Raw genomic sequence first — 24,239 nt, forward strand, 5'->3', positions numbered from 1 at the left:
GTCTGCGTCTAGTCTAACCAGAGATCTTTTGTTTTCAGAAACATATAAATTGAGATATAAAACTCTAAAAAGCGATAACTGTCTTGGATTCCAAAAAAAAGTACTTTCTTTAGCTACATAAATTGAGAATTAAAATTATAATGGAGATAAAGATGATGCGAAGAAGAAATAGTAAATTATTCATTCCAATGTTTTCAAAAGCCTGAAGAGACCAGCTGCTTCTCGAACCCGAGAAAACTCAATGCAGAAAGCTTGAACTTCTATGAATAGATCCTTCACTGTTACATTTACCCCAAGAAAAAACATATATTACCCAACTGTAAAACATAATGATAGACTTCAGATTCCACTGTGACTGTATGATCTTTCTTTGTATTGTTATTAGCAAAGTAAAATACCAAATTTGACAGCAATCAGTCAAAAACAGAGAATGCATACCGTTGATGATGTTGTTACGAATTAAGCTTTGCAAGAAGACGCAAACAAGCCGTACAAGCCTATTCTGCATGTATTTGTCTTGCTGCTACAGATCGAAAACAATATTACTATACCATTAACAAAGCAGCTATACAGAAAAATATGCGCACACTGTAAATCAACATATCCAGAGAATCATATACATAAAAGCACATAATGCAGAGCACGAGCAGAAGTTATTCACACAAAAACTATAGGATGGCGTTATAGCTATGCATATAATAAAGCTTTGTTTTATGGAAACACAAAAGAAATCTTTGTTTTATAAAACTAATGGAAAATCAAAAGAAAGCTTTGTTTAAATACCTTGGCGTTCTCACAAGACGATATGCAATTAGTGATGTACGACCGTATAAATTCCTTGGGAAGTTCAACTGCAGTTGTGAGCCTATTCACAACTTCCATTGAGTGCAGGCTCATGTCCATATTTACTAGAGCTGCCAAAAATTCGCTGCAGAAGCATTCTCAGATTTCCACTTTAAAAGTTATAAATTTGATAAAAATTAAATGGTGGATGACTTACTCAAGAATCTCTTTGTTGTTATTCAACTTGGTGAGAATCTCAACTGCTATTTGAGGATTGTGCTCTACTAATTGCTGAAAAATAAGAAACTAGATCACATGATAGGCGAGACGATAAGAAAGAAAAGAAAAAAAAAAAGCACCTGCAAGAAAATGAAATTACATACCGGCAGCTTCCGCGCAGTTATTCCACAATGATAGACAAGCTTTGGGTCATTTGTCAATTCTGTAGTGATGTCCTGGCCAGTAAATAAATTAAACTTGTTATTTTCTTCACTCAAAAGATCAAGGTTTTTAAAATGGATCAATACAAGCAAAAGATGATCAATTAAATCATCACAATCACTATTTCTATTGCATAATTATTTCCATAAACTCTTACTGCAGGTAGTTCCTTCTTAATATCCTAGATCATTAAATCCAATGAGAAAGGAAAAAATGATAGCATGACTTCTCTCTCAATCCTAGAATATGTCTGCCATAAAATGGCTGCCTGTCTGCCATAAAATGGCTGCCTTAAACGTATGCATATGTAGTTATTGTCCCATTGCTATGTTAGCTCACTTATAAGTGTTAAAGCAAGATAAGCAATAAAATGTTCAATACTTGTATGACTTTATGCGCATATCATGACTTAACAAGCAATAATATACCTCTTGCTCCGAAGGTGAAAGTGTCATCTTTAAACCCTTCACAAGCAAGTCTCTAACTGTTGCACCTCTGCTAGTATCAGCACACATTTTATCATCCCAAACAAGCTCATGCTTGTTATCAGGATCAATCCAAAGCAACTGTAAGAAGTTGAACCATTTAGGTCAGTTCGATAATTTTCCAAACCAAATGAATAATGGGTTAATCTTAGCCTTACCTCGCTCTGATGAACTGAGTACCTTGGTGGACATGGACGGATCCACCTAGGAGCTAATCCCGCCATTGTAGAATTTTCCAATAAGCCAGACAGGGCCTCATCTCTATCACCAGATCCAATTCTGGGATTCCCTCCAGGTTGCACATCGAACCTAAAAATATTATTTGACTCAAAGATCATCCATAAAATCAACTTAAATTTTGCACATGAATTATATAACACATAACATTAGGTTTGAGAGGAAAACTGGAAGCTTAGGGGAAATAGATCAGATTCAACTGTACATAACAGTTAGAAAGAAACGGAATTTCCTAACCCATAGGTTACATACTCTGGGGAATCAGGATCACATCCACGAGGCACATCAGGGTCATGCAATAGCTTTTTGAGGGAATAGTCTGCAAAAATGTGACTAGATGGCCCAGGATCGGCTTTGTCGCCATACTCTCGTTGCAGCTCTCCTAGTTCCGGAAAATCCTGACAGAACATCACCATATTAAATTACCAACAAGAAAAGGTTTTTCAAAATGTTCTCCAGGTAATGTTAGGCATAATTAAGGAACAGTTATGAAGAAGATAAAATAAATTAGAGATATAACTGGAAAAGAGTATATCTACGCATCAATCACTCTTACATGAGTTGAAGGATCAAACGATCTGATATAATCAACAGCTGACTGTTTGAGAATCTGCAAGGAAGCAAATTATCATTACTTTAATTGATCATGAATACCTACTTAGAATCCACAGGTCACAGAGCTCATAAAATCATAAAAATCAGGACTTGAAAATAATATGAGAAACGGAAGAAGGCTTAGAATATGCCTGAAAAAGATAAGTGACCCCAGCAAACAAATTTTCACCAAGGAAAATAGTAGTCTTAGAGAGTATATATAAAAAGGGAATTGCATAACAGCTTTATGCATAAGTTTTGAATTTTCATGGATTTGCAAAACAGAAGCAGGCAAACAGCTCAATAAAACAGCTATATGTGCAGCTATATCCTACCTCTTTCACGTTGTTGTAATTATTCCACTGTAACAGGTGGAGAAGAAATGCTCTCTCAGACTTTTCCAGTTGCTCATTACAAGCAGCCTACAAAATGCAGAGATATTGTTATTCCTTAACACGAGAAGACCAGATCATCTAAATATTAAAAACATGTTTGCATAAATCAATCTATAGAAAACCAAACACATCACTAAATAAAATTTAGCCTCAGGGAATACATGGAAACTCATCATTCTCCATCACCACGCCACTTCGAGAAACAAATGACCTATACTAACTACCAATCTTAACACTTAAATATGCTTTTGAAAACAAAATAATATTCAGTAACTATAATTCTCCACGGATTAAACAACACACTCATTACATACATAAAGTAGATAATCAACAAGAACAGATGGAGTTCGCATAACGAAGGCTGCTTACACTTATCATTTCAGATAAAAACGGGTTAAAAGATGGCTTCTGGGAAGAATAACACTTGTATATGATACCAAATGCAATTAAACGTTCAGTACCACAAAGCATCTTCTGCTCCTGAAATTGAACAAAAAATTTCAATTCAATTAGTCCACCCAAATCTGAGAATAGACATTAGAAATGGTTATCAAATGTAAACACAGCCTCATATCATCACTCTCGAATTATCCCAGTGAGATTGAACACTAGTAAAGCTAACTCAAACACTAGATTTCCATCCACGAATCCAATACACAAACCATAGAAACGAACAAGAAAAAGTACTCATTTTTATATAGAAATGACAAAAAACGAAGCCAAACCCTAGATTCAAATGAAATCCTTCGACTGAAACATCCAAAAACCCCCCTATAAAGCTCGCTACTTTGTCCACACAATCGAGGGACACGAAGCCGGGCATCGAGAAAAAAGTTCAAAAAAGAGTAAAAGAAGAAGGAATATAGCGGGGCGTGAGCAAGACATGCCTGCAACATCATGGAAAGAGAATTGCACACAGCGAGGTGACTAGAGCTCTGCAACTTAGAGTTGAATTCCGATAGAACGGCCTCCATCGGCAGGAGATCCGATTTGAGTAGCGACAGAACAGTCGCCGACTCTTCAATCTTCATAAGCACCGTCGTTGATCGATTCATCCCTAAACCTGGATTCCAAATTTTCAATCAATCTCTCTCTGTCTCTGTAGGGATTTTTTATTTTCAAAGTTTCATCTCTGAAATAGACCTTATACCTCTTTCTCAGCCAGAAGGGTCCGAGCCTCTCGTGAAGGTCACTTTTGGTAATTTGACTTTATTAACTTTGGTAAGGTTTTAAAGGGTTTTTATACAACTAATATCTCTATTTTGGAATTATATTAAAATCATATAATAGGAGAAACTTTTTTTAAAAAAAACATCATAATAGGAATAACTTAAAGAAAAAATATTAATAGATTCAAATTAAGATAAATGCATTAATAGAAAATCACTAAAAATAAATACATTTTTAAGTTTTAAGATTTAGCTTTTTGACTAGATTTTAAGATTTAGGGTTTTTTTACTATTTTAAAAATATGAATCTATGAGTTGTCACACTTTTTTTTTCAAAAATTTGTCTTTTTTAGAAATAATTGTGTGTTTTGTCAGATTATGATATAAAATGACATTAAACTCCTTCATTGATATGTCTATATTTGAGATACTAAATATAAATAAATTATATCATTTTTAAAGTCACTTTTTATTTTATATGCACATTGATGTTAAAGTGATATATGATGTAAGTACATATGCTTATTAAATTGAATGCCAAATATTATTGATTTGCATCTATATTTAATGTGTGATTGGTTGGGCTGTAAGACTTTTTAGTATTTAAAAGCACTTAAAAGAAAAAATCTTCATATTTTCAATTCTAAGACACATTAAATTTAAATAACAAAAAATATATATACATTTAAGTTTTAGACTAGATTCGATTTAGGTTTAAGACTATTTTTAGTATAAGGCCTTGTTCGTTTATTCATTTGGATGGACCATTGAATGAATCATTCATGTGTTGTTCGTTTTTGTCAAAAAAAAAACATAATCCAGAATCATTCACATAGATCATTTGAATGGGTTTAAAAAATTTAGGCAAAAATTTGAAATTCATTTGGATGATTCTAGTTAGACCATTTGGATGAAGATGGTTCATCCAAAAATAACAGGAGAATTATTGATTATCCAAATAAACTATTTTTTTGTCTTGTTTGTAGGGTCATTTGTCATTGAAATGAATCATTTAGATATATCATTTAAATAGATCATTTAGATGGAAATGCTAAATGATGAAACGAACATGACCTAAATCTTTGAATTTTTAATATTTTAAAAGAAATTGGTGCTTTTATAAGTAAATTGTGTTATTGTCAGATGCAAAATGACATTAAACTCCTTCATTGATATGTGCGCACAAGATAGTAAATGTATATGTCATATTTAAAGTCACTTTTTATTTATGAGAGATACTAAATGTATATAAATTATGTCATATTTAAAGTCACTTTTATTTTAGAAGGTAATTATGAATGAATAAATTGTATACTATGTATAGATGCACATATATGTAAAAGCCATATATGATATAAGTATATCAAATTGAATACCAAATATGACCAAAATTATTTACATCTATATGTAATTTGTTATGAACAATACTTGGGTTCACCCCTAGGGTGAACCTCTTCATTTACCCACTAATAAAGTATGAAAATAAAATTTGTATCCATTATTATAAATTTTAAAACTTAAACTGCTCTTTTATAAATTCAAACCAATATATAATTTCATTCTAATTGTAAAATCTAAACCCTAACCATCTTATTTGTAAACTCAAACCGACATATAATTTCATTATAATTGTAAAATCTAAACTCTAACCATCTCATTTGTAACCCATTTAATTTGTTATTGGTTGGACAGTAAGACTTTTTACAACATTTAATACACTTTTACAATATTTTTTTTTTCACTTTTGCAATATTTGTTTAGGCTTTAAGTAAGTGGATTAAAAAAAAATTACAGCTTTTGTAACATTTTTTTTTGTTCATGTTTTTTATTAGCTTTTTTTTATAGCAAATTTTTAATAAGTTTAAAAGTTGTTCGTTTTTTTTCTCTACTGCAAAATACTAAAAGCAAATAATGAAACAAGTTAATTCAGGCTGTGTTATTTCATGCCATTGTACTCGATAGACACACATCTTGCAAATCAAATAAACGAAGTCCGCGGTTTAAACTTTAAATGATCGGATGATTCGCTCATAAGGCAAGAGCAGAGGTCAGGTTCATGGGGTTCATGTACTTGGTAGTACCGGTCAAAATAAGACGGACTATCATGCGGTTTGCTTTCTCGGTCGGATGAAACGCGTCCCAAAACACGTATAACTCACGGTTCGGACACAAGTTTGATAATACAGTACACAAACCCAGCCCATTGTACGGCCCTTGTCCGCAACAAGCAACCTTGGACGTTATAAATCCTGTAAAAATAAAAAAATTGTTATAACCTTTTCTTGTCGACCAACAAAATAGTAAATCGAAAGGGCAAAACTCGATTAAATTACCATAGATTCGTGGAGTGCGTAGAAAATCTAGTTGCATTTGGTTAGTGTTTGCTGCAATAAACACAGTCTTCCCAATATTTCTGTTAAGTTCGTTTATCATTTGGATTAGCTGAAGATCGTATATAGACGCAGCTTGTTGTAGCTCGGCCGAGCATCTCCCACTCGACGTGCCTGAACTCGCCAGCTCAGCCGGTGCACATCCTAGTGGTCCGACTCCGGTCACTAGTACTCGACCCACACCAAGCGAATTTAACCTCTAAAAATGAAAACAAAATTGAATTGCTTTTATTCAAATCCGTGTAAGAAGCTGAAAGTTCTCGAGGCCACGAGCTCAAATGTCAAAAACTAGATTATTGAAAATCCTCAATATTTTTTTTGTCATACAAAAATGAACCTAATTAATATGAACACTATATATATTATAATTAAGATTTCTGTTGTTACCACTTACCAATAGTAACTTTTTGTATTCAGAAATTAGAAATCGGACGTAATCGGGTAGAGTGAATTGCCGCGATCTAGCGGAATATGGAAACAAGAAATAGTTGTTAACAAAATCGTTTCCGCCGACCGTGATTAACACAAGCGCTTGACTCACGAGCCGCTCTGTTCGTGGTTTCCCAATCAAGCGACTCACACGTTGTTGGTATTGTTGGAAGTAGTCGAGTTGTTGGTACATTCTTATGATGTTTATCTACATACCAAAAAAAAACTCTATACCTCTATAAATAACCAGAAAATTTATGGAAAATGTAATTTGTAAGTCAGACTTGATTTGATCACTTACGAACTGAAAGCCGGTATCGTTGAGAATTCCTATGCCAGCAGATGCGAAATTAGCACCGTTTAGAAGCCTCTGTCCTCTAAGCTCTTGACTAAGGTACGGTAACGGCGGCTCTTCGTTGCCAATTGCCTCACCTAAGCAGTAAGCAATACTAACCAATTGAATAACTTATTTTACATACATCTTAGTGACTTATATATATATATATTTATACTCATGAAAGCATTACTCTAAACTGGTTAATGAGATTAGTAACCAAACGTAACTGATAAGATCTGGAATGTTAAGACCGTTGGAGAACCGGCCGGTTGGTCTCCGAGTAGGAGAATCGATTCCATAGGGAGGAGAATCGGCACGTGCAGTCGTTACTAGATAGTTGTTGTTGCCACTGTCGACGAGCGAGTCACCGAACACGAAAAAAGCACGTCCCTCGACAACTATCGGACCGGACATAACCAATACTAGGAACATAGACATGAATGCTATAACTAATGATTCGGGTTTTCTAGTTGAAGTAGCCATAAAGGCGTTTTGTTTAAATGACTTAGTGAGAAAGTGAAAATAGCAATGAAAAACAAAGGAAGGCTGGAACTTATATAGTTCAGAAGTTTGGGTTTTCACTTTTTTTGCATGTTGTTTTATTGAAATGTATTCGATCCCGTGGAGCACTTCTCTTTTTTAGGTTTTTACAGTTCGCTATACTAAAAAGAATATGACAGTATATTACACAATATTTGTTAGAATGATCAAAAGTACTTGTGGTCCTAGAGAATGAATATATTGTACACTAGTGTATCCTACATAAGTTCACATCCTTTTTTCTGCTATTACTTTTTCACTTACTACTCTTAGCACTTTCTGATAATACCTTATTTGGTTTATACAACTGTTTGTTGTAAGTTATATACTTTTATTTAATGCCATCTGCCTATATCCCGTACATCCACCTCAAGTTTTCACAAGAAGGAACGAACGTAAGCGTTGGGACACAAATGACAAAACCCTTTAATTCATATAACAAGAACTCACATGAGGCTTGTGTTGTACATGACACCTTCTCTAAGTAAACAATATTAAACTGTCCTTCCTAGCCATATATTTGGGTTACCACAAAAGGCCCTCAAGTGATCCAACATTTTGGCCCACTATGAAAGACTAACTACTGTATTCGCCACGTGGACCATCAGTTTGACTCCGAGTGCCACGTCTTCAAAACACATTATTACCGGTTCGAACCGGTTGATGGTTCCCGGTTCAATTAAGAGAATGAGATAGAGAGAAACAGAGTCTTCGATTTTAATTTAGGTTTCTTCTTCGTTCTCCACAATTCTCACAGCCGCGTGACTCGCCATAGCTTCAACGCCGACGAGGTTAGCCAATTTCTTCTAACTGACCACCGTCTCGATTGGATTCCGACCTGTTTCTGCTTCTTCTTACTTACCCATCGTCTTGATTCGTTGTTGAACAGAGACTCAAAGCTAAAGAGTTACTTGAGTTCATAACTTATCCTAAAACCCTATAAACCCTAGCTCCTTCATAATGCGACCTCCGTTCAATTCCTTCCAGCCTCAAGGTCGTCCTCGTCGACCGCAACAGCAACAACACCAGGTCTCTCTCTCTTTGTATCCCTATGTCATACCATAAAAATCTCTCCTTTTTACCACACAAATATAAAAAAATCAAGACTTTTTTTTTGTATTGATGTCTCTGTGTTTCGTTTTTGTCATCTACAGAACAATGGGTATTCTAATCACCACCAACGTAATGGGTATCAGAACCCAATGGAAGCTAATCAATTAAGGATGATGAATCCACATATGATGAGTAATCCAATGATGGGTCACATGAACAATCCGATGCCTATGCCTAATATGCCAATGCATCCTCAGTTCTTTAATAATCTCCCCAATATGCCTCAACATCAACAGCAACTTCATCAGTTTGCTGCAATGCCCAACCATATCAACCAGTTACTCCCCAACCTCTTGGGGAATCTTCAATTTGCAGTTGCTAATAGTAATCTTATGGCTCACTCACTCCCGTTAGTTCAGCCCCAATTTTTCCAGCCACAGCTTAATTCCTTTAACCCCCGTCCTTATCCACCAGTTCCAAATCCCCATCAAAATCACCAATTACAGCCTCCGGGTTTCTCAGAGCCAAGACCACTGGTAAAACCTCTTATATACAATTGTTTTTTTCTCTGTCAAGAGAGAGAGAGAGACTTGTCTAAGTTGTTTCCAGTATTTCTTGTTCTTTTAGTTAACTTGAGCTTTCTCAGGGGCAGACTGGAGGAATTGTTGATAATAATACCAATGGTTCCGGCTCTAAAGGGAATGATTTTCGAAATAAGTTTACAAAACATCAAAAGTTTAATGGCCCTGGTCAAGGGTATGTTCCTACTGCTTGCTCCCCTTTCAATTGTTTGTTTGCTATAATCTGTTTTATATGTATTCTGAGTTGTTTGTAGATTCCAGAGATCTCAGTTGCATCAAGCAGATAATGGAAAGAGGAAGTCTGGATTCAATAAGGATCACAGGGGCAAAGGTTAGTCCTCTTATATATCAAATCACATATCTGATGTTCACTATACGCTTTTTTTGTTCTCTGTGTAATGGAATATATTAGTTAATAAACTTGGTAGTTTATAATTCCAAACGTTTTCTATATTTCAAGTTAGTAGTTTAGTTGTGTAATCCTTGTAGCCAGTATCTCTGTATTCCCTTCCTCAAATTTTCTGAAACATTTGTCTTTTCTGATCTCTCCATCCATGACTTCCTTTACAGGGAACTATAATAAGATGACAACTGGGTTCAATGGGTCTGATGCTGGTAACATAGCTAATGAGAAGAAAAGGTAGTACCCAGGTCTCAATAGCTTATCACCTTACTGTATCGGCTCATTGAATTTGTTTTGGTTCTTAAGCCATTTTGATTCCCTGAATTTTCACGGTCATAAAGCAGTGAAATCCATATACTAACTCGCAATATTGGATGGGATTATTTTCTCGATCACATCTTTCGTTATTATTTTTGTTCAAGCTCATGTCAGTTCATTGGGTCCAGTCGCTAATATTATTCTTTTGATGTTATTTTTCTCCAAGAGAAGATCATTTGCTTTGGTCTATACACCAAAAGAAATTAAGCAATGGCGTGAATCTCGGCGTAAGAATTATCCAACGAAACTCAATGTTGCGAAGGTAGTAGCCCTCCCTCTCCCACCATCTTTGATTTGTTGAAATTCACTCCTTTGGTGAAAATTTTGAATGGTAAGTTACCTTTCTGCAGAAAGTAAAAAAAAATGTTTCAGAAAGCATCCTTGATGAGGAAGCAAAAATGCGTCGTCAGGTACCCTTTATATTTGTCTATCCCTGTATTTTCCACATCTTATGGTAATTTGTTATGGTCATGGTAGACACACTGCATTAATATAATGTAAAATCAAATGGTTAACCTTGAGAACTTCCACTTCATTTAAGTTTAGGAAAGGATGAAAAGGAGATATAGCTTACCTGCTATGTGGTGTGAAAAATATGAATACTACAATTATAATTTGATAGCAAGTATTCTTCATGAAGCTCGAGTCACCATTAAGATCAGCTGGCCAATGCTATAAATGATGAAACTGCAGTCTCAGTAGCTTATGCATTTTGTTTTGTTTTAAAGTTCAGGCCTAACGAAATAGCCCGTCTAGTTAGATATCCAAAAGGTTATGATGGTGATAAAAACATCTGTATATATCTACTGAAAAAAGTTATCGAATTCATAGTTTTCCTGTTGGGAAGTTTAGGTGACAATGAAAGAGGTCAATACCACTAGGCTTGTATAACCTCCCTACAGTTGACCCATAATTCTTCTTTCAGTTAGCATTGTCTTACCTTATATCGATTTATTTTTGTATTGCAGCAACTCCAGGAAGTTTTAGCAAAGCAGGCTGAATTAGGTGTTGAAGTTGCAGAAGTTCCTTCACATTATTTATCCAATACAGATGAACAAGTTAATGGAGATGGAGGAAACAACAATGGAAAAAATCAATATAATGATGGGCAAAAAGGAAGAAGATTCCAGAATAATAGACACAAAAAGAGAAGACCTGATAGAAAAGATAAGTCTAGTAAGAAAACAAGATTTGAAGACAAAACTTCATCTCAAGAGTCTTCCGTGATAACGAGAGAACCTACATTGCTTGAGAAACTCCTAAGCGGAGACATAAAGAGAAACAAAAGCCAGTTATTACAGGTAATCCGCTTCATGGCGATGAATTCATTATTCAAGGAGTTTCCAGAGCAACCACTGAAGTTGCCTTTGATTACGGTAGAAGAAACTGGCTGTGAACATGGTAGGGAAGATGATGTTTCTTTATGCGATGACCTTAGTGATGATGATGATGATGATGTTGATGTTGATGTGAATGGTGATGATAACTCATGTGATGAAGATGTTGATTGATTAATGTTTTAAGTTTGTAAGCTAAAAAAAACATGAGGATTATAAGGATTTGTGATATCGATGCCTTTTTGAGGATATGTGGTCTGCAGGAAATAGTGAGATGAGAATCTGATACATAAAACATTAGACAGTGAAAATAAATTATAGTTTGTTTCTTTGGAATCAAAACCAATGTTCTAAAATACGTTAGAGGCTAATCGGACGGTACACCACCATTTAGCGTATAGCTGTATACACAGCTGTATATATGGGATATATACAGTAAATATATTTTACCAAAAATATATATAGATATGAAAAATTATAAATATATTATATATAAAAAATAAATATATATAATAAAAAAATAAAATAAATATTAAAATCTCTGCAAAAATACTCATGAAATTGTCAAACCAATAGTATATCAACCTTAAATTGTCAAAAATACTTATGAAATTGTCAAACCAAGTAGTCTAAAATTCAATAATTGAAATTGCAAAACGTAAACAGAAAAATAAACCAATTTTAATCTTCAAGTTCTTCTCCGTCGACTTGTAGTATCAAAATTCAAAACTCAAACCTAGTTTAACGATGTTAAGTATTATAGTTCTATAATCAACAAGACAACAACGATACTATAGACATGATAAAAGCCAAAAAGAGAAAAATCATATAATCAAAATAAGAGAAGAGGATTAAAGAAAACCTGAAGACTCTGAATATAGAATGAAGTTTGAGAAAAGTGTCACGGCAGTAGAAAACGAATAAAGCTTAGGGTTTCTTCAATTTATAGGTTTCATTTTATAGCTTGATTGAAGGTTTAAAAAAAACAAAATACGGACGTATATGCGCTAACCGTATAATCATCCGTATATACGCCGTATAAATAAGCGAATTAGACCAACTCGTATATATTAAAACGCTTAGACTATAAACGGTACAGTGGATCACCGTTTACTGTATACTCACCGTATATACGGCCGTATAATCCGTATTTTAGAACATTGATTAAAACCATTCACAAATCCTCTTAACCGGATTATAACAATTTGCTTACAAATCTCCAACAAGTTGTACATGTTGTTATCCGGCTGAGTGGGAGAGACGTACATATTAACAAACAAAACCATAACATAACATGCTAATCTTCAGTTAGAACTTAGAAGACTAAAAATATATGGATAGGGAGACAACTGCAGAACGTTTAGCATGGATGTCGACAACTGCAGACAAGAACAGATCATTTTAAGACTATTTTTGGCTTTTTGCATATGCATTACATTTTTCAATAGTCTGATGATAATCAGTCATAATAGTTATATTTAGAAGAAAAGAAAACCTAGTATAATCAATCTGCCAAAACCTTGTAACATTTGGTCTGTCACATTATACATAGTCAATACAAGAAAACATCGTTGATTCCGACCAAATCTCCGACTGATTTATTGGTCAGTAAATTTTTCGACCAATTTCCAATCGTTAATTGACTAATATAAAATTCGGTTAAAAATCGGTCGGTAATTTCCAACCTTTTTAAATGATTGGAAATCGGTCGGTAAATTCCGACGAACATTCTGACTAATATATCCGTCAGTATTTACCGACCGTCTTCCGACCAATTTTCCAACCACTTTTAATTTTTGGTCGAGAACTGGTCAGTAATTTCTGACCTTTCAAAAGAACTGAATATCGGTCGGTAATTTCCAACAAAATCTCCAACAAATATATCCGTCAGTTTTTACCAACCGTTTTCCGATCAGAATTATTCTAACAACCCTAAGTTAAGGCAACCTTCATTCTCTCTATATTTTCATTCTTTATCTTCTTTACTCTATCTTTTCGTTCTTCATCTTCTGTGACCAAAATCTCTTTTTTTCTAACCAAAATCTTTTAAAGCATATGAATCAATTGATGGTACAAGAGAGGAAGAAGACAAGTCTCGCGATCCAAGCCGGCTTAAGTTATTTTTCTTCATCATAGATGTTTAAACATTTAGATTCTTTGAATTGATTTCAATTTTGTTGATTTCATAAGAACACCAGTTTAATTAGGGTTTTCAGTTTCATTGATTTTGATGTTCTACTCAGAAAATCCAAATTAGAAACTTTGATTTTAAAATCAAAATTAGAGTTTCAAAATAAATTGGATTTTTTTTTTCAGATCTATGGTTTAGTTTTTTTATATATAGAATCAAGAATTATATTTTTGGGTCATGTACTCTCTTTTGTGATTTCAAGTGCTCTTTCTCTTTTATGCAGATTTGGTCATGAAGTCAAAACATGGAGAATTTAAGATAGTGACCATGTGTGAAACTCCATTGAACAAAAAGGAAAAGAGTAAAGTAGATCCAAGAAAAAGATGAAAATGAAATTCAAAAGTAAATTAATGTTTTAATTTAACTAAGTGTATTATTTTAATTTCTTTGGTTGAGATTTCAAAACTATTTTTTCATTTTAATTAACAATTTGATTTATTTATTTAACCTTTCTAATTTTAATATATATAAATTTCTTATTTTATTTTAATTTAATATAAAAATTCTAAATATCAATTATTAGCATCCATACGTTTTAATACTTTTAGTTGGAAAATATTTTGGTTGGAATATTGTTGGTAATTTTATTTTAACCACTTTTAAATCTTAGAAATTAGTCAAATATTTTTGACAAATTTTCAACTGTTTATTATCAACAAATTTCCAATCAAAAAGATTAAAAATTTCAAACGAATTTCCAACCAAATAAATTTCCAACGAACAATTTCCAATCATCGGTTAATAGTTAAAAATACTTGTTTTCAACTGTTTCCCAACTTATTTGACCGACCATCGAAAACTGCTAGTTTTCTTGTAGTGAGTGATCACTCGAAACTTGCTTCAAATCTATTAATATTCTTTTTTACATAACGTTTAAGAAAAAAATCACAACATGCTCAAACCTATTTACACACATAAAAAGATCCCACGATTGATTTATAACAAATTAACAATCCTAAATCGAATATAAGAGATATTTAAGATAAATAATAATAAATAAATAAAGACTCTCAGAACCAATTCCATGGATGTTGAAACTCCTCACAACACCAATTCTTGAAATCTCCATTTTTGCCGATCAACAAACCCAAATCATCAATCTCCAAAAGATCATCCATTTCCAAAAACCCTGTTCCTTGTTCCATCTCCGGCCTATGCAACTTTTCTACGCCGCAACTAGGAACCGACATGCTTTCCTTATTGTCCGTCGAGCCACATGATGATGACACTTCATGCTCCGTCTTCTTTTCTTGCCCCACAAGAAACCTCGACCAAACTCCATTTGATAATCCATAATTCGGATTCACCATGTTCCTCGGTTTCAACTTGGTCGAAAACGTTAGTAAAGAGCCACCACCGCCTTCGCCACTACCGCCACTCGCTGCATTGGCGCTTTCTTGATCTTGTGAATTACTTTGTTTAGGTAATAACCAACAAAGACTCGAGCCACTTGAAGGCACACATCGATTATTATTATGATCATCGTCTTCTTGTAGAAAACTCGATCTCCCTGACCAAGAACCTCGTGGCCCACTTGCCGGGCCTAGACCAAGGTCCAACCCACAAACCGTATCGAGCTTATGCGACCAAGAACCCGACCCGTGGCACGAGAAAGACAAGTTCCTATTCACTACTTGTTGCGGTTGTTGTTGTGGGTGCAACAAGTTGAGTTTAGCCTCGTGTCCGTAGAGTTTCTTAGCGGCTTCATCATAAGCCATGGCGGCTTCGACTGAAGTATTAAACGTGCCGAGCCAGAGACGAGTCCCGCGGTTAGGCTCACGGATCTCAGCCACCCATTTACCCCAAGTCCGTTGCCTAACTCCCCGGAAAGTACACGTGGCGTTCTCTGGACCGCCTTTACCTTTCATGCAACCTTTTCTAGATCTGCCCATATTTCGTTTCTTGGCCGGAGGTTGCTCTTCTTCCATGGTGTTCCTCTTGAGAGTTTCAAATCTGGTTTATAGTAAGAGAATAAAGAGTGAAATGAAAATTTAAGTGTGCGTGTGTATTTATATACGTGGACACGTCATGAGTATGCGTATTTTTACGTGGCATATGTATATACGAGTGTGTACGTGTGAATGTGTATATATGTACACTAAGGTAAGGGACTCGTTTTGTTTATTTTAATTTAATGTCTGTGCTACACGAAAGTGACCCCCGACCACTGTCTTGATGATGACTCACGTGTTTGTGTTTCTCTCTGAGCCCCTCTCCTTAAAAGTGAAAAACTAAAACCTTACTACATACATAGCCATTGAAATTTCGACCATTTTCATTTTTTTTGTTAATGACCTGAGTGAAATTTACATTTTGAGATGTTGTTGTTAGAAAGTATCTGATCTATGCATGTCTGCACGTCTTTTCTCAACAAAATTGCCATATTTTTCTTCCGACAAATAAACTACGAAATAAATAAATGCAAACGATTTCATAGATATATAAATAATACAAAATATATCAGCGTAAAAGATGGTATACATATAATAAAAATTGATAAATTCATATATAATCATGAGACTAATTACAATTAACTTTTTGATTATATTTTTTATTGAAAATAGAAGTCCCATAATTTTGTTATATACAACAAGATTCACTGGCAAATTGATGAAATTATGATTAAAATAAAAAAATTAATACACAAATATATTTAATTGGACAATTGGTTGGTTTGCTTAATTAAAACTTTTTATTTTAACATCCAAAAAGTATTTCAACCACTACAATATTTTCTTTTGGAATAACCAAAAGGTTTTTTTGGGGGTCAAACATTAAAAGATTATAAAGAGTTAGATATATTTTTCAGGCCAAAAACTAAATTATTTTATATGGTTCCCTGCATATCCATGTCTTTTTCCTCGTAATACTTACAAATCACGATTCTTGGGTTTTCGTTTTCTAGGTTTTACTTAGGTTTTAAGTTTCACCGTTTATTGTATGATATGAGTAACGTTTTAGATAAATAACTAAAAATAAATACGAAGTATATAAGTCTACGTATATTGCGAAAATGGAATATGTCAAGCTTGTGCGCTACGTGTTAAGATCGAGGACGGTCTGGCAAACACCTTGGAACACATGGCTCAACAATTCATTAGGTGCTTCGGCTCGAAGTATCTTTTTTTACACCACTACTTATTAAATCCTCTATTTTTCTTTTCATTTATTAAATCATATACTTCTCATCTTGATAAAATCAATCGTATTTTAACAGATTTAGCATTTCTGAAATGACTGTTTTGCCTTGACTTTACTTATTTATAATTAACTGCAAAAAAATACAAAATGTCACAATAATATGATTTGTTACGGGGAAATAATTATTCATTCTAATATCTATTTTCGGACCAAAATATTAGTTTTTGTTGTCGCTCATTCGGCCATAATGTATTCGTTATATATTTGACTACGTAGATTGTATGATGATGATTACACATTTACACTTTACTTTTTTGATTAAGCAATATAGACACAATTTACCCACACAACTCAATATTGATCAAACACAAAAATAACTAATATATAACTAATATTCGTTATTACTTTAGAAACTTCTCAAAATTAAAGTAATTTTAATCTCTCTAATCTTTTATAAGTTGTACTATACCTTAGCATCTCCTTATATATAAACTTTATTTCTATAACACTTTTGAAAAACTAATTTTAGATATCTCTTAAAGAAAGTAAAACTAACAATTTGATACGTATATTTAGATCCTCTTAAATATACTTAGCTTGGTCTCCAAACTACTTCAAGCTTACAACAACATTTTCTCTATTAAGCTTGAAATCTTGCTCACTTAAATTTTGAACTCCAATGAAACTTCTCATTTCTTTGAACTTGATTCTCCCAAGTGCCTTGGTCAAGATATCAGCTTTCTGTTCGATGTCAGGAACATGTTCGACCTCCACCTGCTCATTCTCAACGCATTCACGAACAAAATGATACTTCCTATGAATGTGTTTGCTACGGCCGTGGAAAACAGGATTTATTGTGAGTGCTATAGCGGATTTGTTGTCTATATGAACCGTTACTCTCTTAAGTTTTTCACCTGTAACTTCAGAGAGCAAATCTTGCAACCAAATAGCCTGCTTAGCTGCTTCTGTTGCCGCCCATAAATTCTGCCTCACAAGAAGACAATGATACTGTCTCCTGCTTCTGTGAGCACCATGTAATCGGACAATCGTTGAGATAGAATATGTGACCACTTGTGCTCTTACCATCATCTTCGTCTATATTAAGACTACTGTCACAATAATCTATTAAACCGGAGCTGTTTCCTCTCTTGAATGTGAGACCATAACCTGAAGTTCCTTGTAAGTACCTCAAAACATGCTTTAAAGCCACACCATGACTTCTCTTTGGGTTATGCATATAGCGACTCAAAATTCCAACAGCAAAGGAAAGGTCAGGTCGAGTATGAATCAAGTATCTGAGACAGCCAATATTCCTTCTACACTCACTTTCATCAATAGACTGATCATCTAAAGCCTTGGAAAGTTTCGAACCTGAGTCCATCGGAACCTGCACAGCATTGCATTCTCTCATACCAGTCTCCTCTAGAATTTTTTCTGCATACCTGCTCTGTTTCAAGGTGATTCCGCTATCTTCTTGTAAAACTTCAATGCCAAGGTAGTATGTCAATCTCCCAAGATCACTCATCTCAAACTTGGATGACATCTCCTGCTTGAACTCTTGAACTAGACTTAGGCTACTACCAGTGACAAGAAGATCGTCCACATAAACCGCTACAATCAACAACTGCTCTTTTACATGTCTTCGGTACAAGGCAGGTTCCTTAGCACATCTCACAAAATTTAACTCCTTTAGAATCTTATTAAGCTTGTGATTCCAGGCCCGTGGAGCTTGACGCAATCCATAAAGCGCTTTGTTAAGCTTGTATACCATTCCTTCGCTTCCTTCTTTCATTAAACCTTCCGGCTGAGAAACAAAGACCTATTATCGAAGTTCTCCGTGTAAGAAGGCAGTTTTTACATCTAGATGGTGTACTTCCCATCCTTTAGAAGCAGCTAAGGCAATGATAAACCGTATTGTTTCAATACGTGCCACTGGAGCAAACACCTCGTCGAAGTCAATCCTGTGTCTCTGCACATACCCTTTTGCAACGAGTCTTGCTTTATACTTATTAATGCTGCCATCTGAATTATGTTTGATCTTAAATACCCATTTTAAGCCAATTGGCTTAACACCATTAGGTAATTCCACCAAGTTCCACGTTTTGTTCTTTTCGATCGAGCTTAGTTCCTCCATACAAGCCTCTCTCCACACTTGTAGCTCTTTTGCTTCTTCATAGAATCTTGGTTCATCATTCAAACTTAACAGAAGGCGCTCTACTTCTTTCTCTGCTAATAACACGTAGTCATTAAGATAACTTGGTTTCACACTTGGTCGTGTTGAGCGTCGTAACACAGGCTGAACTTCTTCTGTCTCTTCGTGTCGAGTTTCTGCTAATACCTCGATTCCAACCTCAGAATCATTATTCTCGCAGTCTGCTACCTCTTCTTGTAGACCATTATTCCCAAAACCGCCAAACCTTACAATAAATGACCCTAGAGCCTCTGTTTCTTCACTTGCAACACTCCAATTCCACCTTTTAGCTTCATCGAAGATGACATCTCTGCTTACCGTTATTCTCCTTGTTGATGGATTCAACAATCGGTAAGCTTTACTACCAGGTTCTGTTATGAGATGCACCAAAGCACGAGATCTATCATCCAATTTCTTTAGATGTTGTGTTTCTACTCTTGCATAACCGATACAGCCAAAGACTTGCAAGTGCTCCAGGTTTGGCTTCTTGCCTTTAAACATCTCATACGACGTCTTGTCACTCAACGTTCTCGTAGCTACTCTGTTGATCAAATAAGTGGAATGTCTTACTGTCTCTCCCCAAAGATAATTAGGAACATCCATGTGTTTAAAAATGCTTCTCGTCATTTCAAGCAAGGTTCTGTTTCTTCTTTCTACAACATCGTTCTGTTGTGGCGAGTAGGGAGCAGTCAAGTGTCTTTGGATCCCATATTCTTCACAAAATCGTATGAACTCAGAGGATACAAACTCACCTCCCCTGTTTGTTCGAAACACCTTGATTGTTGTTCCAATTTCTTGCTCAGTGCGGATTTTAAACCGTTTGAATGCATCATATGCGACACTCTTATCTTTCAAAATTAGTGACCACATGTACCGAGAGTGATCGTCAATGAGCATGAATATATACTTATTCTGTGCAGTTGTGGCAGGTGTAATCGGACCGCAGAGATCTCCATGGATCAAGTCAAGAGGTTTTTCAGCTCTAAAACTGGTTGCCTTGGGAAACATCTTTCTCGTCTGCTTCCCAAGCAAACAAGATGCACACGTCTCCTTAACAAAACTCATGTTTGGCATTCCAATGACTAGTTCTCTCTTCACCATCGATTCTAAATTCCTGAGATTGACATGACCTAGTCTCTTGTGCCACCTTGTAAAGGTATCAGTTACCTTAATTTGCAGGCAGTTACTTTCAGCTTCCATACAGACCTTATAAAGTATGTTTTGCGATCTGTTTGCCTTTACTAGGAGCTTCCCATCGCGATCATGCAGTGTTAGATAATTCTCCTTCATCCTAACTTCACACCTTATTTCCGTAGCTTGTCCAAGACTGAGAATATTACTCTTGAGATTAGGTATCCATTAGACTTGAGCCAGAATTTTCCGATCACCCGACTTGGTGATAAAAAGAACAGAACCTCTTCCTTTTATATAAACTCTTGAGTCATCACCAAACCTCACCTTCCCCGTGACTGTCTCATCAAGTTTGGTAAAGTAGTTCCGATTGCCAGTCATGTGATTACTGACTCCGTTATCCAGATACCACACATTATCTCCCTCCGTTTTGGTTTCGTAATCGCGTGGCTTGATCTTCTTCTCATTGAGAAGCACCACCTCATGCATTAGCAGCTCCTCTGCGTCTTGAGTATCAGATTCAGCACCATCTTGAATTTCTTGAAGTTTAAGTAACCTGTACGGACAATTTGAGGCATAGTGACCATTCTTGTCACATCGGTAACAAACAATCTGCGACTTGTCTCTGTTTTGGTAATTGTTGTGACCTCGTCCTCTTCCTCGACCTGGGAACCGTCCACCTCTAGCACCCCTTCCACGTCCTTGGTCATACCCTCTTGATAGTTGTTGGCATACATAAGTTTCGTTTGATCATCTTTTTGATCTTCCTCATCACGAATCCTCTCCTCGTATGTCTTTAGTCGACCGACTATGTCCACAAAACTTGTTTTGTTAAAATCAAGAACTTGTTCCAAGGCTGCTATAATATGAATGTACTTCTTCCTTGGTAAGCTATTGAGGAATTTTTTGACCAGCTTAGACTCTTCAATAGATACGCCCAAAGCACCCGTTTTTGATGCAAGCTATGACAACCTTCCCACAAAATCATCGATCGTGTCTGTAGTCTTCATCTTCATTCTCTCGAAATCCGACATCAGTGTTTGCAGCCTCTCCTCCTTTACTCTTTCAGCTCCAACGTATCGTGACTTGATCGCATCCCAAACCTCCTTAGGAGTAACAAGATTTCCAACTTGTAAAATCAGATTTTCCGGAATAGATTGGAACAAGAGAGCTTTGGCTAGGTCAATCTTATCGGCCTCTGCTTCCCTTGTTTCGATCGTTTCCTTGACTTTGTTCACTCGCAGCACTACCATCATCTTCATGGCCCACATTGTATAGTTGGTTGTGGTAAGCATTGTACATTGAAGGGATGAAGTACCGGTCTCCTTAGGTATGGATGTCATAGCAACAATTTCACCCATATCTCTTAATCCGATTTGCTTAGTCACAAACAAGAAAGAAAGAAAAAAGTTGTGTGTAGAGATTCAATACAAGCTCTGATACCAAATATTGAATCAAACACAAGAATAATGAATAACTCTCTTTTATTACTTTAGAAACTTCTCAAAACTAAAGCAATCTTAATCTCTCTAATCTCTCATAAGTTGTGTTACACCTTATCACCTCCTTATATATAAACTTTATTTTCATAACACTTTTAAAAAACTAACTTTAAATATCTTCTAAAGAAAGTAAAACTAACGATTTGATATATATATATTTAGATCTTCCTAAATATACTTAGCTTGGTCTCTAAGCTACTTCAAACTTACAACAACATTCAACATTTTTTGCCTTATTTTCTAATAAATTAATGTACAATATACTTAAATATATAAAAAATTGAAGACCATTTCTTTTTATTAAGTTCTTGACTTTACCGATCAACAATGATTGAAACTCTGAACATGTTTATTAGTTTAGCTAGCCGGTTGAATATGCTGTCAAGTACATTAATAAAAAAAATGTGTTGACGAGGTAAAAAGCATAGAACACTAACAAGAAAAGAAAAAAAAAAGAAAAGCATAGAACAGGTAAGACTTTCGAAATATAATTACCTTTCACTAAATCAATAAATACTTTCATTCACCTAGTAATTAACTCGTACGTATATATAACTATATATTGTCGAAGTAACTAACATCTTACGGACCTATACATGCATATTCAAGAAATTAAAAACAGATCAAATATTTTGTTAAAATTTTATGTCAATTATTGTTTTATTATTTCCGCACCTAACTACTGCATTACGAGAATCTATCATCTACAGTAAATTCAGTTACATAAACGATATATATATATATATATATTTATATATGTTTTTACATAAACGATGATTTGATCAGCGTCGACACGAAAGAAAGCGAGAGAGGAATGAGGTAAAATTGCATGAGAAAGAGCAAGTGTGAGATACTCAGAGGTGGCAACTGGGGGATAAGTGTCACTCTTTCATCGTTGAGCGTGCGACACTTGTTTTCTTCTTTTCCCCTACTTCTTGGAAGTTTTAAACAAACTCATATCGAGACGGGCAACCTTAAATCCAGAGAATCTCCGTATTCCTATTTACTGGAATATATAAAATTTGAAAAATAATTATAGTTTTTGACAATGAAGTTTGCATCATCTATTGGATTTCTCAACATAATTTCCTAAACCATTTCGACTTTTCAATAATGATATATATTAAAGTTATGATATATATTAAATGATCCAGCACCCTCATCTAGAACAGTGGGTCATCATGTGTAGTCCATTAAGCTGCCTCCGAGTCATTTTGCCACCTCATCAATACAAATTACCGGGATATGCCTCGTCAATAAGTTTTCCGATTTCATAATTTTCTCCATTAAATCTTATACATAATATATTTCAATTTATTATGATTATTATTATTATTATTTTAATTTATGTGATCAGAATTTATGTACAACAATTCAATTAACTATTGTTATTAATAATTATTTATGATATGTTGGTCCACCTAGTACCAATCTCGCATTATATCGCAGTTTGTTTGAAAGTCGAAACTCTTCTAGAGTTATCATGTGGTGGTACGTGGTAGCATGGACATCTCTTATACTATTTATACAAGAAATATGTTGATCTCCGCATATATAGTCTGAAAGAGAAACATCTTAATTTACTCGTTGACAATACACTGTTTCAACAATTAAATGATGTTTTTTTTCATTGTAATAGTCGGTTTAACGACGGTCCGATCGATAATCCAAAATTTAAAACGTAGTTTTTTTTTAAGGCGATTCATTCAAATCTGTCTTACAAAACCAATCGTCAAACCAAACTAGACAAAAAAAAAAGGAAAGATCATTGATCGCTGTCGTTACTAGTCACTATTCATTGAAATTGTAGAACTAACATCAAATCGTGTTAGTAATCGTTGTCAACAGTTACAAAGTGAACAAAATATAATATGTGATTTTGGCCCGGCGTTTACTATGCATATGCTTAAAAGCCCCTCATTTTCATGCCATGTTAACATCATGTACATATTCTCTCGGCTGACCATTATACGTGTAATTATATTACATTCCTGTTAATTTCATTTAAAATTAAGACTGCTAATGCTTTTAAAAAGTTTATTTGTTAAAATTCGGCCTAGTTCTTGTATCTATGGAAAAAATACATATTTACCATACATTTTTCTTACCCATATCTTTAAAAAGTATTAGTATCATTGAACGTAAAAAAGGTGTTATGGTAGTTAAGAACCTGAATCTGGTGACTTATAATAGCTAGGAAGGGTCATATATACTAATCGCATAATGTAATATCATTGATACATTAAACTTGATTTACGAATCAGACGGAGTCAAAGCATCAAAAGTTGGGATTTGAGCATCATTATAATAACCTGTTTTCGTCATGTTGACCATCGGATGAAGATACATATACATATATTCATTTATTTATTTATTTATTTTTTTGAAAATATCATATATTTATTTTAAATCTCATCTAATCCAACAACCTTTCTTTTTGTAATTTATATGCAATCCTTATGATAATGTATCAACAACAAAAATTTTAAGTACATAAGTCATACCATAATGTTTCACCCACGTGAACATTGATTAGAAACATGTATATATATATGTATATCATGTATTTTTTTTTTTTTTTTTTTTTTTTT

General features: G+C 34.5%; 4 protein-coding genes across 8 annotated transcripts; 1 reads left to right on the plus strand and 3 right to left on the minus strand.

The window, feature by feature from the left end:
- Positions 58-4,047, minus strand: LOC104735900 (CCR4-NOT transcription complex subunit 11). 4 transcript variants are annotated; one of them, XM_010455778.2, is made up of 12 exons: positions 3,823-4,047; positions 3,305-3,415; positions 2,876-2,962; positions 2,503-2,556; positions 2,199-2,344; positions 1,868-2,018; positions 1,653-1,790; positions 1,167-1,238; positions 1,001-1,074; positions 784-928; positions 439-523; positions 58-278 (listed from the first exon to the last, which is right to left on the minus strand). In XM_010455778.2, exons 1-12 carry the CDS (start codon positions 3,988-3,990, stop codon positions 181-183), a joined length of 1,329 nt encoding a protein of 442 aa, XP_010454080.1. In that variant the 5' UTR covers positions 3,991-4,047; the 3' UTR covers positions 58-180. The 4 variants fall into 4 exon arrangements, 2 of the variants coding, with proteins under 2 accessions (XP_010454080.1, XP_010454081.1); XM_010455779.2 differs by having other exon boundaries at positions 439-520; positions 3,823-4,046; XR_759508.2 differs by lacking the exon at positions 58-278 and having other exon boundaries at positions 439-520; positions 784-914.
- On the minus strand, positions 5,998-7,767 carry LOC104735902 (GDSL esterase/lipase At5g18430). The gene is made up of 5 exons (XM_010455780.2): positions 7,488-7,767; positions 7,225-7,355; positions 6,889-7,131; positions 6,438-6,693; positions 5,998-6,353 (listed from the first exon to the last, which is right to left on the minus strand). The coding sequence occupies exons 1-5, from the start codon at positions 7,741-7,743 to the stop codon at positions 6,133-6,135; spliced, it is 1,107 nt and encodes a 368-aa protein (XP_010454082.1). The 5' UTR covers positions 7,744-7,767; the 3' UTR covers positions 5,998-6,132.
- LOC104735903 (GATA zinc finger domain-containing protein 14-like) lies at positions 8,504-11,743 on the plus strand. 2 transcript variants are annotated; one of them, XM_010455781.1, is made up of 9 exons: positions 8,504-8,591; positions 8,690-8,829; positions 8,955-9,389; positions 9,500-9,609; positions 9,689-9,765; positions 10,005-10,074; positions 10,327-10,417; positions 10,506-10,565; positions 11,124-11,743. In XM_010455781.1, the coding sequence occupies exons 2-9, from the start codon at positions 8,761-8,763 to the stop codon at positions 11,664-11,666; spliced, it is 1,455 nt and encodes a 484-aa protein (XP_010454083.1). In that variant the 5' UTR covers positions 8,504-8,591; positions 8,690-8,760; the 3' UTR covers positions 11,667-11,743. The 2 variants fall into 2 exon arrangements, with proteins under 2 accessions (XP_010454083.1, XP_010454085.1); XM_010455783.1 differs by having other exon boundaries at positions 9,506-9,609.
- Positions 14,510-15,657, minus strand: LOC104735905 (dehydration-responsive element-binding protein 2G-like). The gene has a single exon (XM_010455784.2). It carries the CDS (start codon positions 15,609-15,611, stop codon positions 14,694-14,696), a length of 918 nt encoding a protein of 305 aa, XP_010454086.1. The 5' UTR covers positions 15,612-15,657; the 3' UTR covers positions 14,510-14,693.

This window comes from Camelina sativa, chromosome 13 (assembly GCF_000633955.1).
Source record: "Camelina sativa cultivar DH55 chromosome 13, Cs, whole genome shotgun sequence".
NCBI lineage: Eukaryota > Viridiplantae > Streptophyta > Magnoliopsida > Brassicales > Brassicaceae > Camelina > Camelina sativa.